Source organism: Bombina bombina, chromosome 5, assembly GCF_027579735.1.
Source record: "Bombina bombina isolate aBomBom1 chromosome 5, aBomBom1.pri, whole genome shotgun sequence".
NCBI lineage: Eukaryota > Metazoa > Chordata > Amphibia > Anura > Bombinatoridae > Bombina > Bombina bombina.
In genome coordinates, this window is record NC_069503.1 from 814,351,151 (window position 1) to 814,376,458 (window position 25,308).

The 25,308-nt window shown below is 41.5% G+C and overlaps 1 protein-coding gene across 1 annotated transcript in view; it reads right to left on the reverse strand.

Moving 5' to 3' along the window:
- RAB12 (RAB12, member RAS oncogene family) overlaps positions 1-25,308 on the reverse strand; it is a 197,321-nt gene that overhangs the window by 112,387 nt on the left and 59,626 nt on the right. The window contains exon 2 of the mRNA XM_053714928.1: positions 14,212-14,272. Within this exon, the coding sequence (XP_053570903.1) occupies positions 14,212-14,272 (61 nt within the window). The remainder of the gene's footprint in view (positions 1-14,211; positions 14,273-25,308) is intronic.

Sequence of the window (25,308 nt, forward strand, 5' to 3'; positions counted from 1 at the left end):
ACTAAATTTTTTTTTTTTTAAAACAAACACCTGCAATTATTTTTAAATAGCCAAACTTTAGCCACCAGTTTGCCGACAACAAGCCTGGATACGTTCATTAATTAGTATAATAATTCATTAATTAATTGTTTGCAGTTATCTGTTAAAGACATTAAAGGGACAGTACACTGTAAAATTGTTTTTTTATTAATGTATTTTCAATGACTTGTTATACCAGCTGCAGAGTATAAAATGTATAAGAAATTGCATTTTCAGGTATATTTGTGTATAGGAAGTAGCTGCTTTTGTGCTTTAACCCTTTAACGCCATTAGAAAGTTGTATTTCGTCCAAATTTTGCTGGGCTTTAGGACGAAATAAAACGTTCTAACCAATTGGCTTTCCTGAAGCCACTGGCGCTTCCCTGATTGGATCGCGGTCTAGAGGGCGTGCCTAGCATCATAGGGACGCCCCCTGACGCGATCCCATCATTGAAATCTCGTGATCACTTGCACAATCGCGAGATTTCAATTTGTTTACATCGGAACAGTTGTTCCGATGTAGACAAGTTAGCCCCGGCACAAAAGGGTTAAACCACCTCCTATTACAATGGGTTGAGCTTCAGGTAATCTATCTCATTATGTTATCACTTTATGCACACACACAGTTGCTTCCTTATCTTATATTTGTCTGGAAAATTAAAGCTCAATACATAGAGAGAACAATAGAAAATGATCATGTTATTACTTAAAGAGACAGTCTACACCAGAATTTTTATTGTTTAAAAATATAGATAATCCCTTTATTACCCATTCCCTAGTTTTGCAAAACCAACACAGTTATATAAACACACTTTTTACCTCTGTGATTAACTTTTATCTAAGCCTCTGCATACTGCCCCCTTATTTTAGTTCTTTTCACAGACATCCATTTGAGCCAATCAGAGCTGGCTCCCTGGAACTCCATGTGCGTGAGCACAGTGTTATCTATATGACACACATGAACTAACACCCTCTAGTGGTGAAAAACTGTCAAAATGCCCTGAGAGAAGAGGCGGCCTTCAAGGGCTTAGAAATTAGCATATAAACCTCCTAGGTTTAGCTTTCCATACCAAGAATACCAAGAATGCAAAGAACAAAGCAAAATTGGTGATAAAAGTAAATTGGAAAATTGTTAAAAATTACATTTTCTATCTGAATCATGAAAGTTTATTTTGGACTAGTCACTTTAACTATTCTGCACCCCACTGGGAGTGTAATTTATTCTGCTGGCTGTGTTTACTTAGACTATTCAATAGCTGAAACTCCAGTTTTAAAACTCAGTAAAGGTTGGGAAACCACAAGCTAAATCAGATATTTCAAAGGACAAAATAGGGGTAAAGGAGCTACTTGTAAACAATTTAATACACTCCACAGCAGGTAAAATCGATCATTGGGAAGAATTTAAATTGAAGATTTTTTTGGGGTGAACTGTCCTTTTAAGGGAAAGTTATGTAGCAGGTTTAGACTTGAGAAGTCATCAGGGTGCATTTCAAGTTCTTAAAATTATGAAAATCAACAAAATGTCCAGAGCTAAATTGCATTAAAAAAGTAAAAAAAAAAAAAGAAATACTTAATGTATATATATATATATATATATATATATATATATATATATATATATATATATATATATATATATATATATATCAAAGTTTTTTTATGCATAGTTAAACATATATTAAAATATCAAGGTGTTTACTATCCTTTTAAGCCAGTTTTTTTGATAAATATTAGTCCTTACATCTAATCAGAAATGTATATAACGAATGGACATCCCCACAACATTTTCAATGGATGCTTTTTATATATTTTAAATAAGAAAATATACATTCACTAAGCACACTACTCTTAATATGCACTAGTTTTAGGATTTAAAGGGACAGTATACTGTAATTTTTTTTTCCATTAATGTATTTTTAATGACTTGTTATACTAGCTGCAGAGTATAAAAAGGAATGAGAATTTGCATTTTCAGGTTTGTGTATATGAAGTAGCTGGTTTTGTGCTTTTAAACTACAGCATATTACAGTGGGTTGAGCTTAAGGTAATAATATCAGATATTATGTTATTACTTTGTGTACACACACTTGCTTTATCTTATATCTGTCTGTAAACCTAAGCCCAATACTTAAGTAATAAAAACAGAATTTATGCTTACCTGATAAATTACTTTCTCCAACGGTGTGTCCGGTCCACGGCGTCATCCTTACTTGTGGGATATTCTCTTCCCCAACAGGAAATGGCAAAGAGTCCCAGCAAAGCTGGTCACATGATCCCTCCTAGGCTCCGCCCACCCCAGTCATTCGACCGACGGACAGGAGGAAATATATATAGGAGAAATCATATGATACCGTGGTGACTGTAGTTAGAGAAAATAATTCATCAGACCTGATTAAAAAAACCAGGGCGGGCCATGGACCGGACACACCGTTGGAGAAAGTAATTTATCAGGTAAGCATAAATTCTGTTTTCTCCAACATAGGTGTGTCCGGTCCACGGCGTCATCCTTACTTGTGGGAACCAATACCAAAGCTTTAGGACACGGATGAAGGGAGGGAGCAAATCAGGTCACCTAAACGGAAGGCACCACGGCTTGCAAAACCTTTCTCCCAAAAATAGCCTCCGAAGAAGCAAAAGTATCAAATTTGTAAAATTTGGCAAAAGTGTGCAGTGAAGACCAAGTCGCTGCCTTACATATATGGTCAACAGAAGCCTCGTTCTTGAAGGCCCATGTGGAAGCCACAGCCCTAGTGGAGTGAGCTGTGATTCTTTCAGGAGGCTGCCGTCCGGCAGTCTCATAAGCCAATCGGATAATGCTTTTAAGCCAAAAGGAAAGAGAGGTAGAAGTCGCTTTTTGACCTCTCCTTTTACCAGAATAAACAACAAACAAGGAAGATGTTTGTCTGAAATCTTTAGTAGCCTCTAAATAACACCAAAAAACTCTTAACCATCTCCGTGGAGATGTTGCCTGTGCAACGGCAAAGAGAATGACTGGGGTGGGCGGAGCCTAGGAGGGATCATGTGACCAGCTTTGCTGGGACTCTTTGCCATTTCCTGTTGGGGAAGAGAATATCCCACAAGTAAGGATGACGCCGTGGACCGGACACACCTATGTTGGAGAAAACAGAATTTATGCTTACCTGATAAATTACTTTCTCCAACGGTGTGTCCGGTCCACGGCGTCATCCTTACTTGTGGGATATTCTCCTCCCCAACAGGAAATGGCAAAGAGCCCAGCAAAGCTGGTCATATGATCCCTCCTAGGCTCCGCCTACCCCAGTCATTCGACCGACGTACAGGAGGAAATATGCATAGGAGAAACCATATGATACCGTGGTGACTGTAGTTAGAGAAAATAATTCATCAGACCTGATTAAAAAAACCAGGGCGGGCCGTGGACCGGACACACCGTTGGAGAAAGTAATTTATCAGGTAAGCATAAATTCTGTTTTCTCCAACATAGGTGTGTCCGGTCCACGGCGTCATCCTTACTTGTGGGAACCAATACCAAAGCTTTAGGACACGGATGAAGGGAGGGAGCAAATCAGGTCACCTAAATGGAAGGCACCACGGCTTGCAAAACCTTTCTCCCAAAAATAGCCTCTGAAGAAGCAAAAGTATCAAATTTGTAAAATTTGGCAAAAGTGTGCAGTGAAGACCAAGTCGCTGCCTTACATATATGGTCAACAGAAGCCTCGTTCTTGAAGGCCCATGTGGAAGCCACAGCCCTAGTGGAGTGAGCTGTGATTCTTTCAGGAGGCTGCCGTCCGGCAGTCTCATAAGCCAAACGGATAATGCTTTTAAGCCAAAAAGAAAGAGAGGTAGAAGTTGCTTTTTGACCTCTCCTTTTACCAGAATAAACAACAAACAAAGAAGAAGTTTGTCTGAAATCTTTAGTGGCCTCTAAATAGAATTTTAGAGCACGGACTACGTCCAAATTGTGTAACAAACGTTCCTTCTTTGAAACTGGATTCGGGCACAAAGAAGGTACAACTATCTCCTGGTTAATATTCTTGTTGGAAACAACTTTCGGAAGAAAACCAGGCTTAGTACGCAAAACCACCTTATCTGCATGGAACACCAGATAGGGCGGAGAACACTGCAGAGCAGATAACTCAGAAACTCTTCTAGCAGAAGAAATTGCAACCAAAAACAAAACTTTCCAAGATAATAACTTAATATCTACGGAATGTAAGGGATCAAACGGAACCCCTTGAAGAACTGAAAGAACTAGATTAAGACTCCAGGGAGGAGTCAAAGGTCTGTAAACAGGCTTGATTCTAACCAGAGCCTGAACAAACGCTTGAACGTCTGGCACAGCTGCCAGCCTTTTGTGAAGTAAAACAGATAACGCAGAAATCTGTCCCTTCAGGGAACTTGCAGATAATCCCTTCTCCAAACCCTCTTGTAGAAAGGATAAAATCCTAGGAATTTTTATCTTGTTCCATGGGAATCCTTTAGATTCACACCAACAGATATATTTTTTCCATATCTTATGGTAAATTTTTCTAGTTACAGGCTTTCTAGCCTGAATCAGAGTATCTATTACAGAATCTGAAAACCCACGCTTTGATAAAATCAAGCGTTCAATCTCCAAGCAGTCAGTTGGAGAGAAACCAGATTCGGATGTTCGAATGGACCTTGAACAAGAAGGTCCTGTCTCAGAGGTAGCTTCCATGGTGGAGCCGATGACATATTCACCAGGTCTGCATACCAAGTCCTGCGTGGCCACGCAGGAGCTATCAAGATCACCGAAGCCCTCTCCTGGTTGATCCTGGCTACCAGCCTGGGAATGAGAGGAAACGGTAGGAAAACATAAGCTAGGTTGAAGGTCCAAGGTGCTACTAGTGCATCTACTAGAGTCGCCTTGGGATCCCTGGATCTGGACCCGTAACAAGGAACCTTGAAGTTCTGACGAGACGCCATCAGATCCATGTCTGGAATGCCCCATAATTGAGTTATTTGGGCAAAGATTTCCGGGTGGAGTTCCCACTCCCCCGGATGGAATGTCTGACGACTCAGAAAATCCGCTTCCCAATTTTCCACTCCTGGGATGTGGATTGCAGACAAGTGGCAGGAATGATCCTCCGCCCATTGAATTATCTTGGTCACCTCCTCCATCGCCAGGGAACTCCTTGTTCCCCCCTGATGGTTGATATATGCAACTGTCGTCATGTTGTCTGATTGAAACCTTATGAATTTGGCCTTTGCTAGATGAGGCCAAGCTTTGAGAGCATTGAATATCGCTCTCAGTTCCAGAATGTTTATCGGGAGAAGAGATTCTTCCCGAGACCATAGACCCTGAGCTTTCAGGGGTTCCCAGACCGCGCCCCAGCCCACCAGACTGGCGTCGGTCGTGACAATGACCCACTCTGGTCTGCGGAAGCTCATTCCCTGTGACAGGTTGTCCAGGATTAGCCACCAACGGAGTGAATCTCTGGTCCTTTGATCTACTTGAATCGTCGGAGACAAGTCTGTATAATCCCCATTCCACTGTCTGAGCATGCACAGTTGTAATGGTCTTAGATGAAATTGTGCAAAAGGAACTATGTCCATTGCTGCAACCATCAATCCTATTACTTCCATGCACTGCGCTATGGAAGGACGAAGAACAGAATGAAGAACTTGACAAGAGCTTAGAAGTTTTGATTTCCTGACCTCTGTCAGAAAAATCCTCATTTCTAAGGAGTCTATTATTGTTCCCAAGAAGGGAACTCTTGTTGACGGGGAAAGAGAACTTTTTTCTATGTTCACTTTCCATCCGTGAGATCTGAGAAAGGCTAGGACGATGTCCGTATGAGCCTTTGCTTTTGACAGAGACGACGCTTGAATCAGGATGTCGTCCAAGTACGGTACTACTGCAATGCCCCTTGGTCTTAGAACCACTAGAAGGGACCCTAGTACCTTTGTGAAAATTCTCGGAGCAGTGGCTAATCCGAATGGAAGTGCCACAAACTGGTAATGCTTGTCCAGAAAAGCGAACCTTAGGAACTGATGATGTTCCTTGTGGATAGGAATATGGAGGTACGCATCCTTTAAATCCACCGTGGTCATAAATTGACCTTCCTGGATGGTAGGAAGGATCGTTCGAATGGTTTCCATTTTGAACGATGGAACCCTGAGAAATTTGTTTAGGATCTTGAGATCTAGAATTGGTCTGAATGTTCCCTCTTTTTTGGGAACTATGAACAGGTTGGAGTAAAACCCCATCCCTTGTTCTCTTATTGGAACTGGATGAATTACTCCCATCTTTAACAGGTCTTCTACACAATGTAAGAATGCCTGTCTTTTTATTTGGTTTGAAGATAATTGAGACCTGTGGAACCTTCCCCTTGGGGGTAGTTCCTTGAATTCCAGGAGATAACCTTGAGAAACTATTTCTAGTGCCCAAGGATCCTGAACATCTCTTGCCCAGGCCTGAGCAAAGAGAGAAAGTCTGCCCCCCACCAGATCCGGTCCCGGATCAGGGGCCATCCCTTCATGCTGTTTTGGTAGCAGTGGCAGGCTTCTTGGCCTGCTTACCCTTGTTCCAGCCTTGCATCGGTCTCCAGGCTGGTTTGGGTTGAGAAGTATTACCCTCTTGCTTAGAGGATGTAGAAGTAGAGGCTGGTCCGTTTCTGCGAAAGGGACGAAAATTAGGCTTATTTCTAGCCTTAAAAGACCTATCCTGAGGAAGGGCGTGGCCCTTTCCTCCGGTGATGTCTGAAATAATCTCTTTCAAATCAGGACCAAACAGTGTTTTGCCCTTGAAAGGGATGTTAAGCAATTTTGTCTTGGAAGACACATCCGCAGACCAAGACTTTAGCCAGAGCGCTCTGCGCGCCACGATAGCAAACCCTGAATTTTTCGCCGCTAATCTCGCTAATTGCAAAGCGGCATCTAGAATAAAAGAGTTAGCCAATTTAAGTGCATGAACTCTGTCCATAACCTCCTCATACGAAGATTCTTTATTGAGCGACTTTTCTAGTTCTTCGAACCAGAAACACGCTGCCGTAGTGACAGGAACAATGCATGAAATTGGTTGAAGAAGGTAGCCTTGCTGAACAAACATTCTTTTAAGCAAACCCTCTAATTTTTTATCCATAGGATCTTTAAAAGCACAACTATCTTCTATGGGAATAGTAGTGCGTTTGTTTAGAGTAGAGACCGCCCCCTCGACCTTAGGGACTGTCTGCCATAAGTCCTTTCTGGGGTCGACTATAGGAAATAATTTCTTAAATATAGGGGGAGGAACAAAAGGTATGCCGGGCCTTTCCCATTCCTTGTTTACTATGTCCGCCACCCGCTTGGGTATAGGAAAAACATCGGGGGGCACCGGAACCTCTAGGAACTTGTCCATCTTACATAATTTCTCTGGAATGACCAAATTGTCACAATCATCCAGAGTAGATAATACCTCCTTAAGCAGTGCGCGGAGATGTTCTAATTTAAATTTAAATGTTACAACATCAGGTTCAGCTTGTTGAGAAATTTTTCCTGAATCTGAAATTTCTCCCTCAGACAAAACCTCCCTCCTGGCCCCTTCAGATTGGTGTGAGGGTATGACAGAACAATTATCATCAGCGTCCTCTTGCTCTTCAGTGTTTAAAACAGAGCAATCGCGCTTTCTCTGATAAGTAGGCATTTTAGATAAAATATTTGCAATAGAATTATCCATAACAGCCGTTAATTGTTGCATAGTAATAAGTATTGGCGCACTAGATGTACTAGGGGCCTCTTGTGTGGGCAAAACTGGTGTAGACACAGAAGGGGGTGATGCAGTACCATGCTTACTCCCCTCATCTGAAGAATCATCTTGGGCACTATTATTATCTGTGGCATCATTGTCCCTACTTTGTTTGGACACCATATCACAATTATCACATATATTTAAATGGGGAGACACATTGGCTTTCATACATATAGAACATCGTTTATCTGATGGTTCAGACATGTTAAACAGGCTTAAACTTGTCAACAAAGCACAAAAAAACGTTTTAAAATAAAACCGTTACTGTCACTTTAAATTTTAAACAGAACACACTTTATTACTGAATATGCGAAAAAGTATGAAGCAATTGTTCAAAATTCACCAAAATTTCACCACAGTGTCTTAAAGCCTTAAAAGTATTGCACACCAAATTTGAAAGCTTTAACCCTTAAAATAACGGAACCGGAGCCGTTTTTACATTTAACCCCTATACAGTCCCAGGAATCTGCTTTGCTGAGACCCAACCAAGCCCAGAGGGGAATACGATACCAAATGACGCCTTCTATAAGCTTTTTCAGTGGATCTTAGCTCCTCACACATGCATCTGCATGCCTTGCCTTCCAAAAACAACTGCGCATTAGTGGCGCGAAAATGAGGCTCTGCCTATGACTAGAGAAGGCCCCCATCTGAAAAAGGTGTCCATACAGTGCCTGCCGTTTTTTAACAACAATCCCCAAGATTATAATAACTATAAAGAGCTATAATCTGTCAAATATGCTTAGCAAAGTAATCGTTTTAGCCCAGAAAAATGTCTACCAGTTTTTTAAGCCCTTATAAAGCCTTTATTCTTTTACTTAGTCTAAGAAAATGGCTTACCGGTCCCCATAGGGAAAATGACAGCCTTCCAGCATTACCAAGTCGTGTTAGAAATGTGGCCAGTCATACCTCAGGCAGAAAAGTCTGCCAACTGCTTCCCCCAACTGAAGTTACTTCATCTCAACAGTCCTGTGTGGAAAAAGCAATCGATTTTAGTAACGTTTGCTAAAATCATCTTCCTCTTACAAACAGAAATCTTCTTCTCTTTTCTGTTTCAGAGTAAATAGTACATACCAGCACTATTTTAAAATAACAAACACTTGATTGAAGAATAAAAACTACATTTAAACACCCAAAAAACTCTTAGCCATCTCCGTGGAGATGTTGCCTGTGCAACGGCAAAGAGAATGACTGGGGTAGGCGGAGCCTAGGAGGGATCATATGACCAGCTTTGCTGGGCTCTTTGCCATTTCCTGTTGGGGAGGAGAATATCCCACAAGTAAGGATGACGCCGTGGACCGGACACACCTATGTTGGAGAAATGATAATTTTCTATTGTTGTCTCCAACTATCCTGCACCCCACTAGGAGTGTAATTTATTCTACTGGCTGTGTTTACATAGGCTTATCAATAGCATAGACTCCAGTATAGAAACTTTCAGTATAGGTAGGAATACCACAGGCTAAATCAGCTATTTCAAATGCAGAAATAGGGGTAAAGGAGCTACATGAAACAATGTAATACACACTAGCAGGTAAAATGGATAATTGGGAACAATTTAAAGGGGAGAACATTTTTAGATAAACTGTCCCTTTCAGACTCCCCCCTCTCTCTGCACGTGCATACACACCTTTTATGGTATATTATAAACAAGTGTCGCACTGTGGTCTATGAGTACTTTAAAGGTTTGGCTTGAAAACACAGATCAGCTAAAACACAAAATGCCCTTTGCAAAATGCATTGTAATGCTGAAATATATTTGTATTACTTTTATTTTAAAAGGCAAATAAAGTGTGAAAAGAATGTTCTGTGTTGCATGCAAACAAACGCCTGCCTACCTACGTATGCTTTTTAACAAAACAATACCATGAGAGTAAAACCTACAGGGCTGAAAAGTGTCTTAATGGGATATAAAAGTGCAAAAAGAAAATGCTCTAATATGTTAGTTATATGCAAAGTGATTATACAAAGAGTTAAAGTCAGCTCCAGAGAACTAATATACTACTGGGAACTAGCTGAGCACATCTGGTAATAAGTCAATGACAAGAGACAAGTGTGTAGCCACCAACTAGCTCCATCTAGTGCATAGCTGCTGCTGAGGATATGTACATATATTCAACAAAGGATTTCAAAAGAACAAATTAAATTAGAAAATAGAAGTGAATTAAAAAAATGTGTCTTACAATTGCTTGCTCTAATGGAACAATGACAGCTTAGTTTTGACTTATGTCCCTTTAAATGGGGCAAACAAACAATATTTATCCAAGCGCGTGACTAAGTTACTGTTGAGATGCATAATATATTAGACACTTGCTGGTGCTATTTCTGAAGCTATTAATACTTGACGTGTTTAGGTCTTAACTGTAATTGTAGACAGTATTTTTAGGTGATTAGTCATCATTAAATATGTGTGTTTTGTGTATGCATAGTATATCTCTGCAATAAAACACTACACTGCAAAAAGTCTGCATACCAACTAAATAATGACAGGAGACACCATGTACGTTGGCTATTTTCAATCTAAGGGGTTAAATAGCACAAACCCTAACACATCTTTTAGCTGAAGGAAATGAATGTGCTAAAAATCACTTTATGCATCTACGCTATCCCACATGATTTAATTTTTGCAACTAACTTGTAATATGGGTCTTTGTCTTGTATTTCATGATAAGCCTCACAAATATACCATTTGCCAGATATGCAAGTCCTGAAGATAAAAATGACTTCTACTGCATTTGCTTAGTGCTTTGAGAAATGCCTTGCTATGCCCCCTCTGGCAATTAGGGGACCCATTTTATATAGAATACAATAGGGACTAAGGATATATTACTAAATGCATTACTATACACAAATATAAGGAGAGAATAAAACTGAGTTAAATGCATACTATACCATACTTTGTGTTTTCCTCACCTCCTCATCAAGAAACCTAGACAACACTTAAACATACTGAAATCTATACAATAAAAAAATATCTATCTTAACAACCTGTGAGTGATTGCATAGCTGCAGTCCCATACCGGCCAGTGGCACAGGAATTAGATATTTATTATGGTCCTATGATTCACTAAAAAAATGTAAAAACAAACTCCCCCCCCCCCCCCCCCAAGATAACAGGGTTTACACATTTCTAGTGTTTACTACAAGCCTGATGTGAAATGAAGAGGTCTGACTGGAATGGAATGTTCCACTTTGCAAAGAACAGGGCTATTGAATGACATTTGTCATGTGACATGTATAAGGCACTTGTGAAAGATAATCAACACTTTTTTTCCCTAGTCTGAAACATTTTTATCAAAGAGAAAGCTCACCAATTGTTATTGTAATCATAATAGAAATTATGGCTTTGTACAAATACAGCTAGTTTCATTAGTGGAAAACCTTTTTTTATTTTTATTTTTTAAAGGGACATGAAACCCAATTTTTTTCTTTCCTGATACAGGTAGAGCAAGTAATTTTAAAACTACTTTACTTCTATTACATAATTGGTTTCATTCACTTGGTATCCTTTGTTGAACAGCATACATAGGTAGGCTCAGGAGCTGCTGATTGGGGGCTGCATATATATGCCTTATATGCTCTCCTATGTGAATTGTTGTTTCTTCAACAAAGGAGACGAGAATGAAGCAAATTAGATAATAGAAGTACATTTTTAAGTTGTTTGAAATTGTATTCGCTTTCTGAATCATGAAAGACAAATGTTGGGTTTCTTGTCCCTTTAAGCCTGTTTTTTGTTGTTGTTGCAAATCACTAATAAATTCTGTCTTGTGAAGGAGTACTGACACAATTAATAGAAACTGCTTGTTAGCGATCCAAGCGCGTGACTATTTACTGTTTGATGCAAATATTAGACACTTGCTGGTGCTATTTTCTAACTATTTATACTTGACGTTTGAGTCTTTTCAAACAACTATAATTTTAGACAGTATTTTGGGGTAATTTAAATATTTTTTTTAATATTAAAGGGACATGAAAAATGTGTTATACATATATATATATATATATATCTCCAACGTGTTCCAGCACTCCAATCCTCAATGGAAAGGGAGGGCACTCTCAGGATTTATATACATCAAAGTTAGTTTATTGTTTATAACAACAATGTTAGAAAGTCATAAGGATAGGTCGACGTTTCGGCTTACATAGAAGCCTTCATCAAGACAGATGGACAACTCACAACGGCGACTAGCAGCCGCACACAACACCACCGGCAAAACAGTTTTGTCGGTGGTGTTGTGTGCGGCTGCTAGTCGCCGTTGTGAGTTGTCCATCTGTCTTGATGAAGGCTTCTATGTAAGCCGAAACGTCGACCTATCCTTATGACTTTCTAACGTTGTTGTTATAAACTTTGATGTATATAAATCCTGAGAGTGCCCTCCCTTTCCTAGCTTATATATATATATATATATAAAAACACTACACTGAAAAAGTCTGCATACCAACTAAATGTAGAAACAGTTAACCCTTTAATGACACCCAACATTCCCTGTATGTTGGGTGTCGTTTTCACATCGCTGGTAGCACCCAAGGCTGTGCTATTTCCAAATATCTCCTGGAATGTAGCGATTGTGCGTCTCCCACTATTATAGGGCTGAAAACCCCTGAAGGACATACGACATACAGAGTAAAACCGTGTCATTAAGGGGTTAAAAGGTTAAGGGATTAAAAAAAATAAAAAATACGGATGACAATGAGCTACTACAGTTATCAAATACTCTCTGTGTAGAATGTACAATAGCTTAGCGTTAAATAATAAAAAAATGGGGCAAAATAAATAAGTTTTATGCCTCTTTAAAATCAGAAATAATAGGTCATAATCATCAATGGGATGGGCAAACATTTCATTCCCCTAAAAAAAACCTCATTATTCAAACGTGATATTTAACTATTGCATTAAAAATACAGATATAAAACATTTATATGTACAAGTGTCAAAGGGCTGCACTATTGTTGTATACTGTAAAAACCATTTCCCCTTAATGTATACCAGCTAATGTATGAGAAATTGCATTTTCAGGTTTATTTGTGTATATGAAATTGCTGGTTTTGTGCTTTGAAACCACAGACTATTGAGCTTGCAGGTAAAATGAGATCTCATTTTGTTATCACTTTGTGTACACACACATGCTTCCTTATCTTCTGTCTATTTGTAAACCAAAGGCCAATACTTAAAGAGAACAATGGAAAATTATTTTATTAGTTATCTCTTCTACACCCCACCGGGAGTGTGATTTCTTCTGCTGGCTGTGTTTACATTGCCTGTCAACAGCCTGAACTTAAAGGGACATAAAAACCCAACATTTTTCTTTCATTATTCAGATAGAGAATACAATATTAAACAACATTCCCCTTTGCTTCTATTATTTAATTCCATTTTTCGGATATCCTTTGTTGAAGAAATAGAAATGCACATGGGTGAGCCAATCACAAAAGGCATCTATGTGCAGCCACTAATATGCTTTTCAACAAAGGATATCAAGAGAATAAAGCAAATGAGATAATAGAAGTACATTTTAAAATTGCACGCTCTTACTAAATCATGAAAGAATAAATTTGGGTTGCATGTCCCTTTAAGTATAGAAACTTCCAGTATAGGTGGGGAGACCACAGGCTAATCCAGGGCTCAACAAACCCAAGAGCCAGGGAGCCACTGGTTTCTAGAATTTTACCCCTGGCTCCTAACTTATTGGGTTATTCTCCATGCATCTATATACAAATACCATTGTCTGGCTCCAAGAATTTAAACAGATTTGTCAACCCCTGGGCTAATCAGCTGTTTCATATGCTGAAATAAGGGTAAAGGAGCTATTTGTAAACAATTTAATACACTCCAGCAGGTAAAATGGATAATTGGCTACAAATTAAAGGGGAGAAAATGTTCGGGTAAACGTTCCCTTTAAAAAGTCAAAAGTCAAAATTAAACTTTCATGATTCAGAGAGGGCATACGATTTTAAAAACCTTTCCAGTTTATTTCCTTCATTTTCTTGGTATCCTTTGTTGAAGAAAAGGCTCAGGAGCAGCAATGCACCACTGGGATTTATCTGAACATATCTGGTGAGCCAATGACTAAAGGCATGTGTGTAGCCACCAATCAGCAGCTAGTCCCCAGTAGTGCAATGCTGGTCCTGAGCCTACCTAGGCATGATCTTCAATAAAGAATACCAAGATAACAAAACACATTTGATAATATAAGTAAAATGGAAAGTGTTTAAAATTGCATGCTCGATCTGAATCATGAACACTTAATTTTGACTTAATTGTCCCTTTAAAGAGAGGGACCCTAACTGCATGAACTAAGGGGTAACAATAAAAAAAAATTTTTACCACAATTTTATAGTCTTGCATAAGTAATATTTAATGACATTTTGTTAATAAACCTAGATTCACCCATAGTGACATTTTAAAAAGCTAACACATAGTTACATATAAAAGCATACAACTTCATTTATAAGAAAACATTACTTACCAAATCTGCAACCTAATTTTCTTCCCTCTTAGTTCTACAGTTTTGATTTTAAAATCCACACCTATAAAAAAGAAAAAGAACATAATAAATGGAGTTTGATATAATATAACTAAAAGCAATAGTTTGTCTACTAGATGTAGTAAAGTTTGTTTGACAGTGTGTGTGTGTGTGTCACACTATATGGCCAAAAGTATGTGGACCCTTAAACCTATATGAGTTTGTTGGACATGCCATTCCAAACACATGGCCATTAATATGGAGTTAGACCCCCTATTTGCAGCTATAAAAGCAGTCAATTATGGGAAGGGTTTCCATATATTTTGGAGTGAGTCTGTGGGAATTAGTACCTATTCAGCCAAAAAAGAATTTTGAGGTTAGATATTGATTCTGGCTCGTGATTGGTGTTCTAATTCATCCCAAATGTATTCAGTAGGGTTGAGGTCTGGGCTTTGTACCTCCACACCAAATACTGTCTTCATAAACCTCACTTTATGCCCAAGGGCACAGTCATGCTGGAACAGGAAAGAGCATTGCTCAAACCGTTGCCACAAAGTTGGAAGCACCCAATTGTCTAAAATGTCTTGTTCCCTGTAGCATTAAGATGGCCCTTTTCAGGAACTAAGGGGCCTAGCCAAAACCCCCAAAAACAGCTCTTGACCATTATCCCTCCTCCAAACTTTACAGTAGGAGCGGTGCATTATGGTAGCAAGAGTTCTCCTGGAATCCGCCAAACCCAGGTTCTTCCATCAAAATGCAAGATAGTGACTGTATCGTTCTGCTTTTGTAAGTGTACATGGATAAAGCTGTTTTTTAAATTCATCCGCTTTAGGGTACAACCGCTATTTTTTCATTTTTATGTGCCAGATAGTAAAGCATGATTCAGAACTCCAAAGAACATGTTTCCACTGCTTCAGAGTCTAGTGGCAGTGTGCTTTACACCACTCCAGCTAATGCTTGGGATTGCACATGTTTATGTGAGGCTTGTGTACAGCTGTGAAGTCATGCAAACCCATTTCATGAAGCTAGCGACAAAGTTCTTGTGCCGATGTTGCTACCAGAGGCAGTTTGGAACTCTGTAATGAGTGATGCAACAGATGATAGGCAATTTTTATGACCTACAAATTTCAACACTCAACAGCCCTGCCTCCCTCTAGTCATGGGTGCTGCCATGTTGAAATCTATTTTTCACTGCATTCCAGTGCTGTTTGCACATGTGCAGTAATTCTCCGTCAGATTCCTGCAGTGTAACCTAGGTTTCAAAGTGGCAGCATCAGTGATGAGAGGGAGGTGCATGAAATGTCTTTAGGTTCTCTTTAAAAAGGAGGAAAACATATCACAGTACAATGTTCCTTTAAACCACCCCTCTGATATCACATGTTTGTGTCATTTTAAAATGTATCTAAAATTTTTATAGCTAGCTATATAACCCCTACTTATTTTCTGCATAAATTGCAAGCTGGTGAGACAAATTAATACTAAATAAGCTTTTTTTGAAATAATTACTCCAGTGCTGCTGTTTACCGTTGTATGCTATAGAAAACTATTAAATTAAAAAAAAACATAATTTATGCTTACCTGATAAATTTATTTCTCTTGTAGTGTATCCAGTCCACGGATCATCCATTACTTGTGGGATATTCTCCTTCCCAACAGGAAGTTGCAAGAGGATCACCCACAGCAGAGCTGCTATATAGCTCCAACCCCAGCTGTCATATCCAGTCATTCAACCGAAAACAGAGAAAGGAGAAACCATAGGGTGCAGTGGTGACTGTAGTTTAATTAAAATTTAGACCTGCCTTAAAAGGACAGGACGGGCCGTGGACTGGATACACTACAAGAGAAATAAATTTATCAGGTAAGCATAAATTATGTTTTCTCTTGTTAAGTGTATCCAGTCCACGGATCATCCATTACTTGTGGGATACCAATACCAAAACTAAAGTACACGGATGATGGGAGGGACAAGGCAGGATTAAGCGGAAGGAACCACTGCCTGAAGAACCTTTCTCTCAAAAACAGCCTCCGAAGAAGCAAAAGTATCAAATTTGTAAAATTTGGAAAAGGTGTGAAGCGAAGACCAAGTAGCGGCCTTGCAAATCTGTTCAACAGAGGCCTCATTTTTAAAGGCCCAGGTGGAAGCCACAGCTCTAGTAGAATGAGCTGTAATCCTTTCAGGGGGCTGCTGTCCAGCAGTCTCATAGGCTAGGCGTATTACGCTCCAAAGCCAAAAGGAAAGAGAGGTTGCCAAAGCTTTTTGACCTCTCCTCTGTCCAGAGTAAACGACAAACAGGGAAGATGACGAAAATCCTTAGTAGCTTGTAAGCAAAACTTCAAGGCACGGACTACGTCCAGATTATGTAAAAGACGTTCCTTCTTTGAAGAAGGATTAGGACACAATGATGGAACAACAATCTCTTGATTGATATTCTTGTTAGAAACCACCTTAGGTAAAAACCCAGGTTTGGTACGCAGAACTACCTTATCTGCATGAAAAATCAGATAAGGAGAATCGCATTGTAAGGCAGATAGCTCAGAGACTCTCCGAGCCGAGGAAATATCCATCAAAAAACAATTTATGCTTACCTGATAAATTTATTTCTCTTGTAGTGTGTTCAGTCCACGGGTCATCCATTACTTATGGGATATATTCTCCTTCCCAACAGGAAGTTGCAAGAGGATCACCCAAGCAGAGCTGCTATATAGCTCCTCCCCTCACATGTCATATCCAGTCATTCGACCGAAACAAGACGAGAAAGGAGAAACTATAGGGTGCAGTGGTGACTGGAGTTTTAATTAAAATTTAGAACTGCCTCAAAAAGACAGGGTGGGCCGTGGACTGAACACACTACAAGAGAAATAAATTTATCAGGCAAGCATAAATTATGTTTTCTCTTGTTAAGTGTGTTCAGTCCACGGGTCATCCATTACTTATGGGATACCAATACCAAAGCTAAAGTACACGGATGATGGGAGGGACAAGGCAGGAACATTAAACAGAAGGAACCACTGCCTGTAGAACCTTTCTCCCAAAAACAGCCTCCGAAGAAGCAAAAGTGTCAAATTTGTAAAATTTTGAAAAGGTATGAAGTGAAGACCAAGTTGCAGACTTGCAAATCTGTTCAACAGAGGCCTCATTCTTAAAGGCCCAGGTGGAAGCCACAGCTCTAGTGGAATGAGCTGTAATTCTTTCAGGGGGCTGCTGTCCAGCAGTCTCATAGGCTAAACGAATTATGCTACGAAGCCAAAAAGAGAGAGAGGTGGCCGAAGCCTTTTGACCTCTCCGCTGTCCAGAATAAACGACAAACAGAGAAGAAGTTTGCCGAAAATCTTTAGTTGCCTGTAACTAGAACTTCAGGGCACGGACTACATCCAGATTATGCAAAAGACGTTCCTTCTTTGAAGAAGGATTAGGACATAATGATGGAACAACAATCTCTTGATTGATATTCCTGTTAGAAACTACCTTAGGTAAAAACCCAGGTTTAGTACGCAGAACTACCTTGTCTGAATGAAAAATCAGATAAGGAGAATCACAATGTAAGGAAGATAACTCAGAGACTCATCGAGCCGAGGAAATAGCCATCAAAAACAGAACTTTCCAAGATAACAGCTTAATATCAATGGAATGAAGGGGTTCAAACGGAACACCTTGAAGAACTTTAAGAACTAAGTTTAAGCTCCACGGCGGAGCAACAGTCTTAAACACAGGCTTAATCCTAGCTAAAGCCTGACAAAAAGCCTGAACGTCTGGAACTTCTGCCAGATGTTTGTGTAAAAGAATAGACAGAGCAGAAATCTGTCCCTTTAACGAACTAGCAGATAAACCCTTTTCTAAACCCTCTTGTAGAAAAGACAATATCCTAGGAATCCTGACCTTACTCCATGAGTAACTCTTGGATTCACACCAATATAAATATTTACGCCATATCTTATGGTAAATTTTTCTGGTAACAGGTTTCCGAGCCTGTATTAATGTATCAATAACCGACTCCGAGAAACCACGCTTTGATAGAATCAAGCGTTCAATCTCCATGCAGTCAGCCTCAGAGAAATTAGGCTTGGATGGTTGAAAGGACCCTGAATTAGAAGGTCCTGCCTCAGAGGCAGAGACCATGGTGGACAGGACGACATGTCCACTAGGTCTGCATACCAGGTCCTGCGTGGCCACGCAGGCGCTATCAAAATCACTGATGCTCTCTCCTGTTTGATCCTGGCAATCAATCGAGGCAGCAACGGAAACGGAGGAAACACATAAGCCATCTTGAAACCCCAAGGGGCTGCTAGAGCATCTATCAGCACCGCTCTCGGGTCCCTGGATCTGGATCCGTAACAAGGAAGCTTGGCGTTCTGGCGAGACGCCATGACATCCAGTTCTGGTTTGCCCCAACGATGAATCAGTTGAGCAAAGACCTCCGGATGAAGTTCCCACTCCCCCGGATGAAAAGTCTGGCGACTTAGAAAGTCCACCTCCCAGTTCTCCACGCCTGGGATGTGGATCGCTGACAGGTGGCAAGAGTGAGACTCTGCCCAGCGAATTATCTTGGAGACTTCTAACATCGCTAGGGAACTCCTGGTTCCCCCTTGATGGTTGAAGTAAGCCACAGTCGTGATGTTGTCCGACTGAAATCTGATGAACCTCAGTGTTGCTAACTGAGGCCAAGCTAGAAGAGCATTGAATATTGCTCTTAATTCCAGAATATTTATTGGGAGGCGTTTCTCCTCCTGAGTCCACGATCCCTGAGCCTTCAGGGAGTTCCAGACTGCGCCCCAGCCTAGTAGGCTGGCATCTGTTGTTACAATCGTCCAATCTGGCCTGCGAAAAGTCATTCCTTTGGACAGATGAACCCGCGACAACCACCAGAGCAGAGAATCTGTGGCCTCCTGGTCCAGATTCAGTAGAGGGGACAGATCTGAATAATCCCCATTCCACTGACTTAGCATGCATAATTGCAGCGGTCTGAGATGCAGGCGCGCAAATGGCACTATGTCCTTTGCCGCGACCATTAAGCCGATTACTTCCATGCACTGAGCTACTGATGGCCTTGGAATGGAATGAAGGACACGGCAAGCATTTAGAATCTTTGATAACCTGGACTCCGTCAGGTAAATCTTCATCTCTACAGAATCTATCAGAGTCCCTAGAAAAGGAACCCTTGTGAGTGGTAACAGAGAACTCTTTTCCACGTTCACTTTCCACCCATGCGACCTCAGAAATGCAAGAACTATCTCTGTATGAGACTTTGCATTTTGAAAACTTGACGCTTGTATCAGAATGTCGTCTAGGTACGGAGCCACCGCTATGCCTCGCGGTCTTAGTACCGCCAGAAGTGAGCCCAGAACCTTTGTAAAAATTCTCGGGGCCGTAGCTAACCCGAAGGGAAGAGCTACAAACTGGTAATGCCTGTCTAGAAAGGCAAACCTTAGGTACCGATAATGATCTTTGTGAATCGGTATGTGAAGGTAGGCATCCTTTAAGTCCACTGTGGTCATATACTGACCCTCTTGGATCATGGGTAGGATGGTTCGAATAGTTTCCATTTTGAACGATGGAACCCTTAGGAACTTGTTTAAGATCTTTAGGTCCAAGATTGGTCTGAAGGTTCCCTCTTTTTTGGGAACCACAAACAGATTTGAGTAAAACCCTTGCCCTTGTTCCGTTCGCGGAACTGGGTGGATCACTCCCATAACTAAGTGGTCTTGTACACATTGTAGAAATGCCTCTTTCTTTATTAGGTTTGTTGATAACCTTGACAGATGAAATCTCCCTTGTGGAGGAGAAGCTTTGAAGTCCAGAAGGTATCCCTGAGATATGATCTCCAACGTCCAGGGATCCTGGACATCTCTTGCCCAAGCCTGGGCGAAGAGAGAGTCTGCCCCCCACTAGATCCGTTTCCGGATAGGGGGCCCTTCCTTCATGCTGTCTTAGGGGCAGAAGTAGGCTTTCTGGCCTGCTTGCCCTTGTTCAAGGATTGGTTGCTTTTCCAACCCTGTCTGTAACGAGCAGCACTTCCTTCCTGTTTTGGAGCGGAGGAAGTTGCTGCTGCTCCTGCCTTGAAATTACAAAAGGCACGAAAATTAGACTGTTTGGCCTTTGATTTGGCCCTATCCTGAGGAAGGGAGTGACCCTTACCTCCAGTAATGTCAGCAATAATTTCTTTCAAGCCGGGCCCGAATAAGGTTTGCCCTTTGAAAGGAATATTAAGCAATTTAGATTTAGAAGTCACATCTGCTGACCAGGATTTAAGCCATAGCGCTCTGCGCGCCTGGATGGCAAATCCGGAGTTCTTAGCCGTTAGTTTGGTTAAGTGCACAACAGCGTCCGAAACAAATGCATTAGCTAGCTTAAGTGCTTTAAGCTTGTTCATGATCTCATCCAATTGTGCTGTGCGAATAGCCTCTTCTAGAGACTCAAACCAGAAAGCCGCCGCCGCAGCAGTGACGGGCGCAATGCATGCAAGGGGCTGTAATATAAAACCTTGTTGAACAAACATTTTCTTAAGGTAACCTTCTAATTTTTTATCCATTGGATCTGAGAAAGCACAACTATCCTCCACCGGGATAGTGGTGCGCTTAGCTAAAGTAGAAACTGCTCCCTCCACCTTAGGGACCGTCTGCCATAAGTCTCGTGTGGTAGCGTCTATTGGGAACATTTTTCTAAATATCGGAGGAGGGGAAAACATAATTTATGCTTACCTGATAAATTCCTTTCTTCTGTAGTGTGATCAGTCCACGGGTCATCATTACTTCTGGGATATTAACTGCTCCCCTACAGGAAGTGCAAGAGGATTCACCCAGCAGAGCTGCATATAGCTCCTCCCCTCTACGTCACTCCCAGTCATTAGACCAAGGACCAACGAGAAAGAAAAAGCCAAGGGTGAAGTGGTGACTGGAGTATAAATTAAAAAATATTTACCTGCCTTAAAAACAGGGCGGGCCGTGGACTGATCACACTACAGAAGAAAGGAATTTATCAGGTAAGCATAAATTATGTTTTCTTCTGTTAAGTGTGATCAGTCCACGGGTCATCATTACTTCTGGGATACCAATACCAAAGCAAAAGTACACGGATGACGGGAGGGATAGGCAGACTCTTTATACAGAAGGAACCACTGCCTGAAGAACCTTTCTCCCAAAAATAGCCTCCGATGAAGCAAAGGTGTCAAATTTGTAAAATTTGGAAAAAGTATGAAGCGAAGACCAAGTTGCAGCCTTGCAAATCTGTTCAACAGAGGCCTCATTCTTGAAGGCCCAAGTGGAAGCCACAGCTCTAGTAGAATGAGCTGTAATTCTTTCAGGGGGCTGCTGTCCAGCAGTCTCATAAGCTAAACGAATTATGCTACGAAGCCAAAAAGAAAGAGAGGTAGCGGAAGCTTTTTGACCTCTCCTCTGCCCAGAGTAAATGACAAACAGAGAAGACGTTTGTCGGAATTCCTTAGTTGCCTGCAAGTAAAATTTTAGAGCCCGGACTACATCCAGGTTGTGCAGTAGACGTTCCTTCTTTGAAGAAGGATTTGGGCATAAAGAAGGAACAACAATCTCTTGATTGATATTCCTGTTAGTAACTACCTTAGGTAAGAACCCAGGTTTAGTACGCAGGACTACCTTATCCGAATGAAAAATCAAATAAGGAGAATCACAATGTAAGGCTGATAATTCAGAGACTCTTCGAGCCGAGGAAATAGCCATTAAAAATAGAACTTTCCAAGATAACAACTTTATATCAATGGAATGAAGGGGTTCAAACGGAACGCCCTGTAAAACATTAAGAACAAGGTTTAAACTCCATGGTGGAGCAACAGTTTTAAACACAGGCTTAATCCTGGCCAAAGCCTGACAAAAAGCCTGGACGTCAGGAACTTCTGACAGACGTTTGTGTAACAGAATGGACAGAGCTGAGATCTGTCCCTTTAATGAACTAGCAGAAAAACCCTTTTCTAAACCTTCTTGTAGAAAAGACAATATCCTAGGAATCCTAACCTTACTCCAAGAGTAACCTTTGGATTCACACCAATGTAGGTATTTACGCCATATCTTATGGTAAATCTTTCTGGTAACAGGTTTCCTAGTCTGTATTAAGGTACTAATAACTGACTCAGAAAACCCACGTCTTGATAAAATTAAGCGTTCAATTTCCAAGCAGTCAGCTTCAGAGAAGTTAGATTTTGATGTTTGAAGGGACCCTGTATCAGAAGGTCCTGTTTCAGAGGTAGAGACCAAGGCGGACAGGATGACATGTCCACCAGGTCTGCATACCAAGTCCTGCGTGGCCACGCAGGTGCTATTAGAATCACTGATGCTCTCTCTTGTTTGATTCTGGCTATCAATCGAGGAAGCAACGGGAAGGGTGGAAACACGTAAGCCATCCTGAAGTCCCAAGGTGCTGTCAGAGCATCTATCAGGACTGCTCCTGGATCCCTGGATCTGGACCCGTAACGAGGAAGCTTGGCGTTCTGTCGAGACGCCATGAGATCTATCTCTGGTTTGCCCCAACGTCGAAGTATTTGGGCAAAGACCTCCGGATGAAGTTCCCACTCCCCCAGATGAAAAGTCTGACGACTTAAGAAATCCGCCTCCCAGTTCTCCACTCCCGGGATGTGGATTGCTGACAGGTGGCAAGAGTGAGACTCTGCCCAGCGAATTATCTTTGATACTTCCATCATAGCTAGGGAGCTTCTTGTCCCTCCCTGATGGTTGATGTAAGCTACAGTCGTGATGTTGTCCGACTGAAACCTGATGAACCCCCGAGTTGTCAACTGGGGCCAAGCCAGGAGGGCATTGAGAACTGCTCTCAATTCCAGAATGTTTATTGGCAGGAGACTCTCCTCCTGACTCCATAGTCCCTGAGCCTTCAGGGAATTCCAGACGGCACCCCAACCTAGAAGGCTGGTGTCTGTTGTTACAATTGTCCAGTCTGGTCTGCTGAATGGCATCCCCCTGGACAGGTGTGGCCGAGAAAGCCACCATAGAAGAGAATTTCTGGTCTCTTGATCCAGATTCAGAGAAGGGGATAAGTCTGAGTAATCCCCATTCCACTGACCTAGCATGCACAGTTGCAGTGGTCTGAGGTGTAAGCGTGCAAAGGGTACTATGTCCATTGCCGCTACCATTAAGCCGATTACCTCCATACATTGAGCCACTGACGGGTGTTGAATGGAATGAAGAGTGCGGCAAGCACTTTGAAGTCTTGATAGCCTGTCCTCTGTCAGGTAAATCTTCATTTCTACAGAATCTATAAGAGTCCCCAGGAAGGGAACTCTTGTGAGTGGAACGAGTGAACTTTTCTTTTCGTTCACCTTCCATCCATGTGACCTTAGAAATGCCAGCACTAACTCTGTATGAGATTTGGCAGTTTGAAAGCTTGAAGCTTGTATCAGAATGTCGTCTAGGTATGGAGCTACCGAGATTCCCCGCGGTCTTAGTACCGCCAGAAGAGCACCCAGAACCTTTGTGAAGATTCTTGGCGCTGTAGCCAATCCGAATGGAAGAGCCACAAACTGGTAATGCCTGTCTAGGAAGGCAAACCTTAGGTACCGGTAATGATCTTTGTGAATCGGTATGTGCAGGTAAGCATCTTTTAAATCTACAGTGGTCATGTACTGACCCTCTTGGATCATAGGTAAAATTGTCCGAATAGTCTCCATCTTGAACGATGGAACTCTTAGGAATTTGTTTAGGATCTTTAAGTCCAGGATTGGTCTGAAAGTTCCCTCTTTTTTGGGAACCACAAACAGATTTGAGTAAAACCCCTGTCCCTGTTCCGATCGTGGAACTGGATGGATTACTCCCATTAACAAGAGCTCTTGTACGCAGCGTAGAAAAGCCTCTTTCTTTGTCTGGATTGTTGACAATCTTGACAGATGAAATCTCTCTCTTGGAGGAGAGTATTTGAAGTCCAGAAGGTATCCCTGAGATATTATCTCTAGCGCCCAGGGATCCTGAACATCTCTTGCCCAAGCCTGGGCGAAGAGAGAAAGTCTGCCCCCCACTAGATCCGATCCCGGATCGGGGGCCCTCAATTCATGCTGTTTTGGGGGCAGCAGCAGGTTTCCTAGTCTGCTTGCCCTTGTTCCAGGACTGGTTAGGTTTCCAGCCTTGTCTGTAGCGAGCAACAGCTCCTTCCTGTTTTGGTGCAGAGGAAGTTGATGCTGCTCCTGCTTTGAAATTACGAAAGGAACGAAAACTAGACTGTCTAGTCTTGGCTTTGGCTTTGTCCTGAGGCAGGGCATGGCCTTTACCTCCTGTAATGTCAGCGATAATCTCTTTCAACCCGGGCCCGAATAAGGTCTGCCCTTTGAAAGGTATATTAAGCAATTTAGACTAAGAAGTAACATCAGCTGACCAGGATTTTAGCCACAGCGCCCTGCGTGCCTGAATGGCGAATCCTGAATTCTTCGCCGTAAGTTTAGTAAGATGTACTACGGCCTCCGAAATGAATGAATTAGCTAGTTTAAGGACTCTAAGCCTGTCCGTAATGTCGTCCAGAGTAGCTGAACCAATGTTCTCTTCCAGAGACTCAATCCAGAATGCCGCTGCAGCCGTGATCGGCGCAATGCATGCAAGGGGTTGCAATATAAAACCTTGTTGAACAAACATTTTCTTAAGGTAACCCTCTAACTTTTTATCCATTGGATCTGAAAAAGCACAGCTATCCTCCACCGGGATAGTGGTACGCTTAGCTAAAGTAGAAACTGCTCCCTCCACCTTAGGGACCGTTTGCCATAAGTCCCTTGTGGTGGCGTCTATTGGAAACATTTTTCTAAATATCGGAGGGGGTGAGAACGGCACACCGGGTCTATCCCACTCCTTAGTAACAATTTCAGTAAGTCTCTTAGGTATAGGAAAAACCTCAGTACTCGTCGGTACCGCAAAATATTTATCCAACCTACACATTTTCTCTGGTATTGCAACTGTGTTACAATCATTCAGAGCCGCTAACACCTCCCCTAGTAATACACGGAGGTTTTCCAGTTTAAATTTAAAATTTGAAATATCTGAATCCAGTCTGTTTGGATCAGAACCGTCACCCACAGAATGAAGTTCTCCGTCCTCATGTTCTGCCACCTGTGACGCAGTGTCTGACATGGCCCTAATATTATC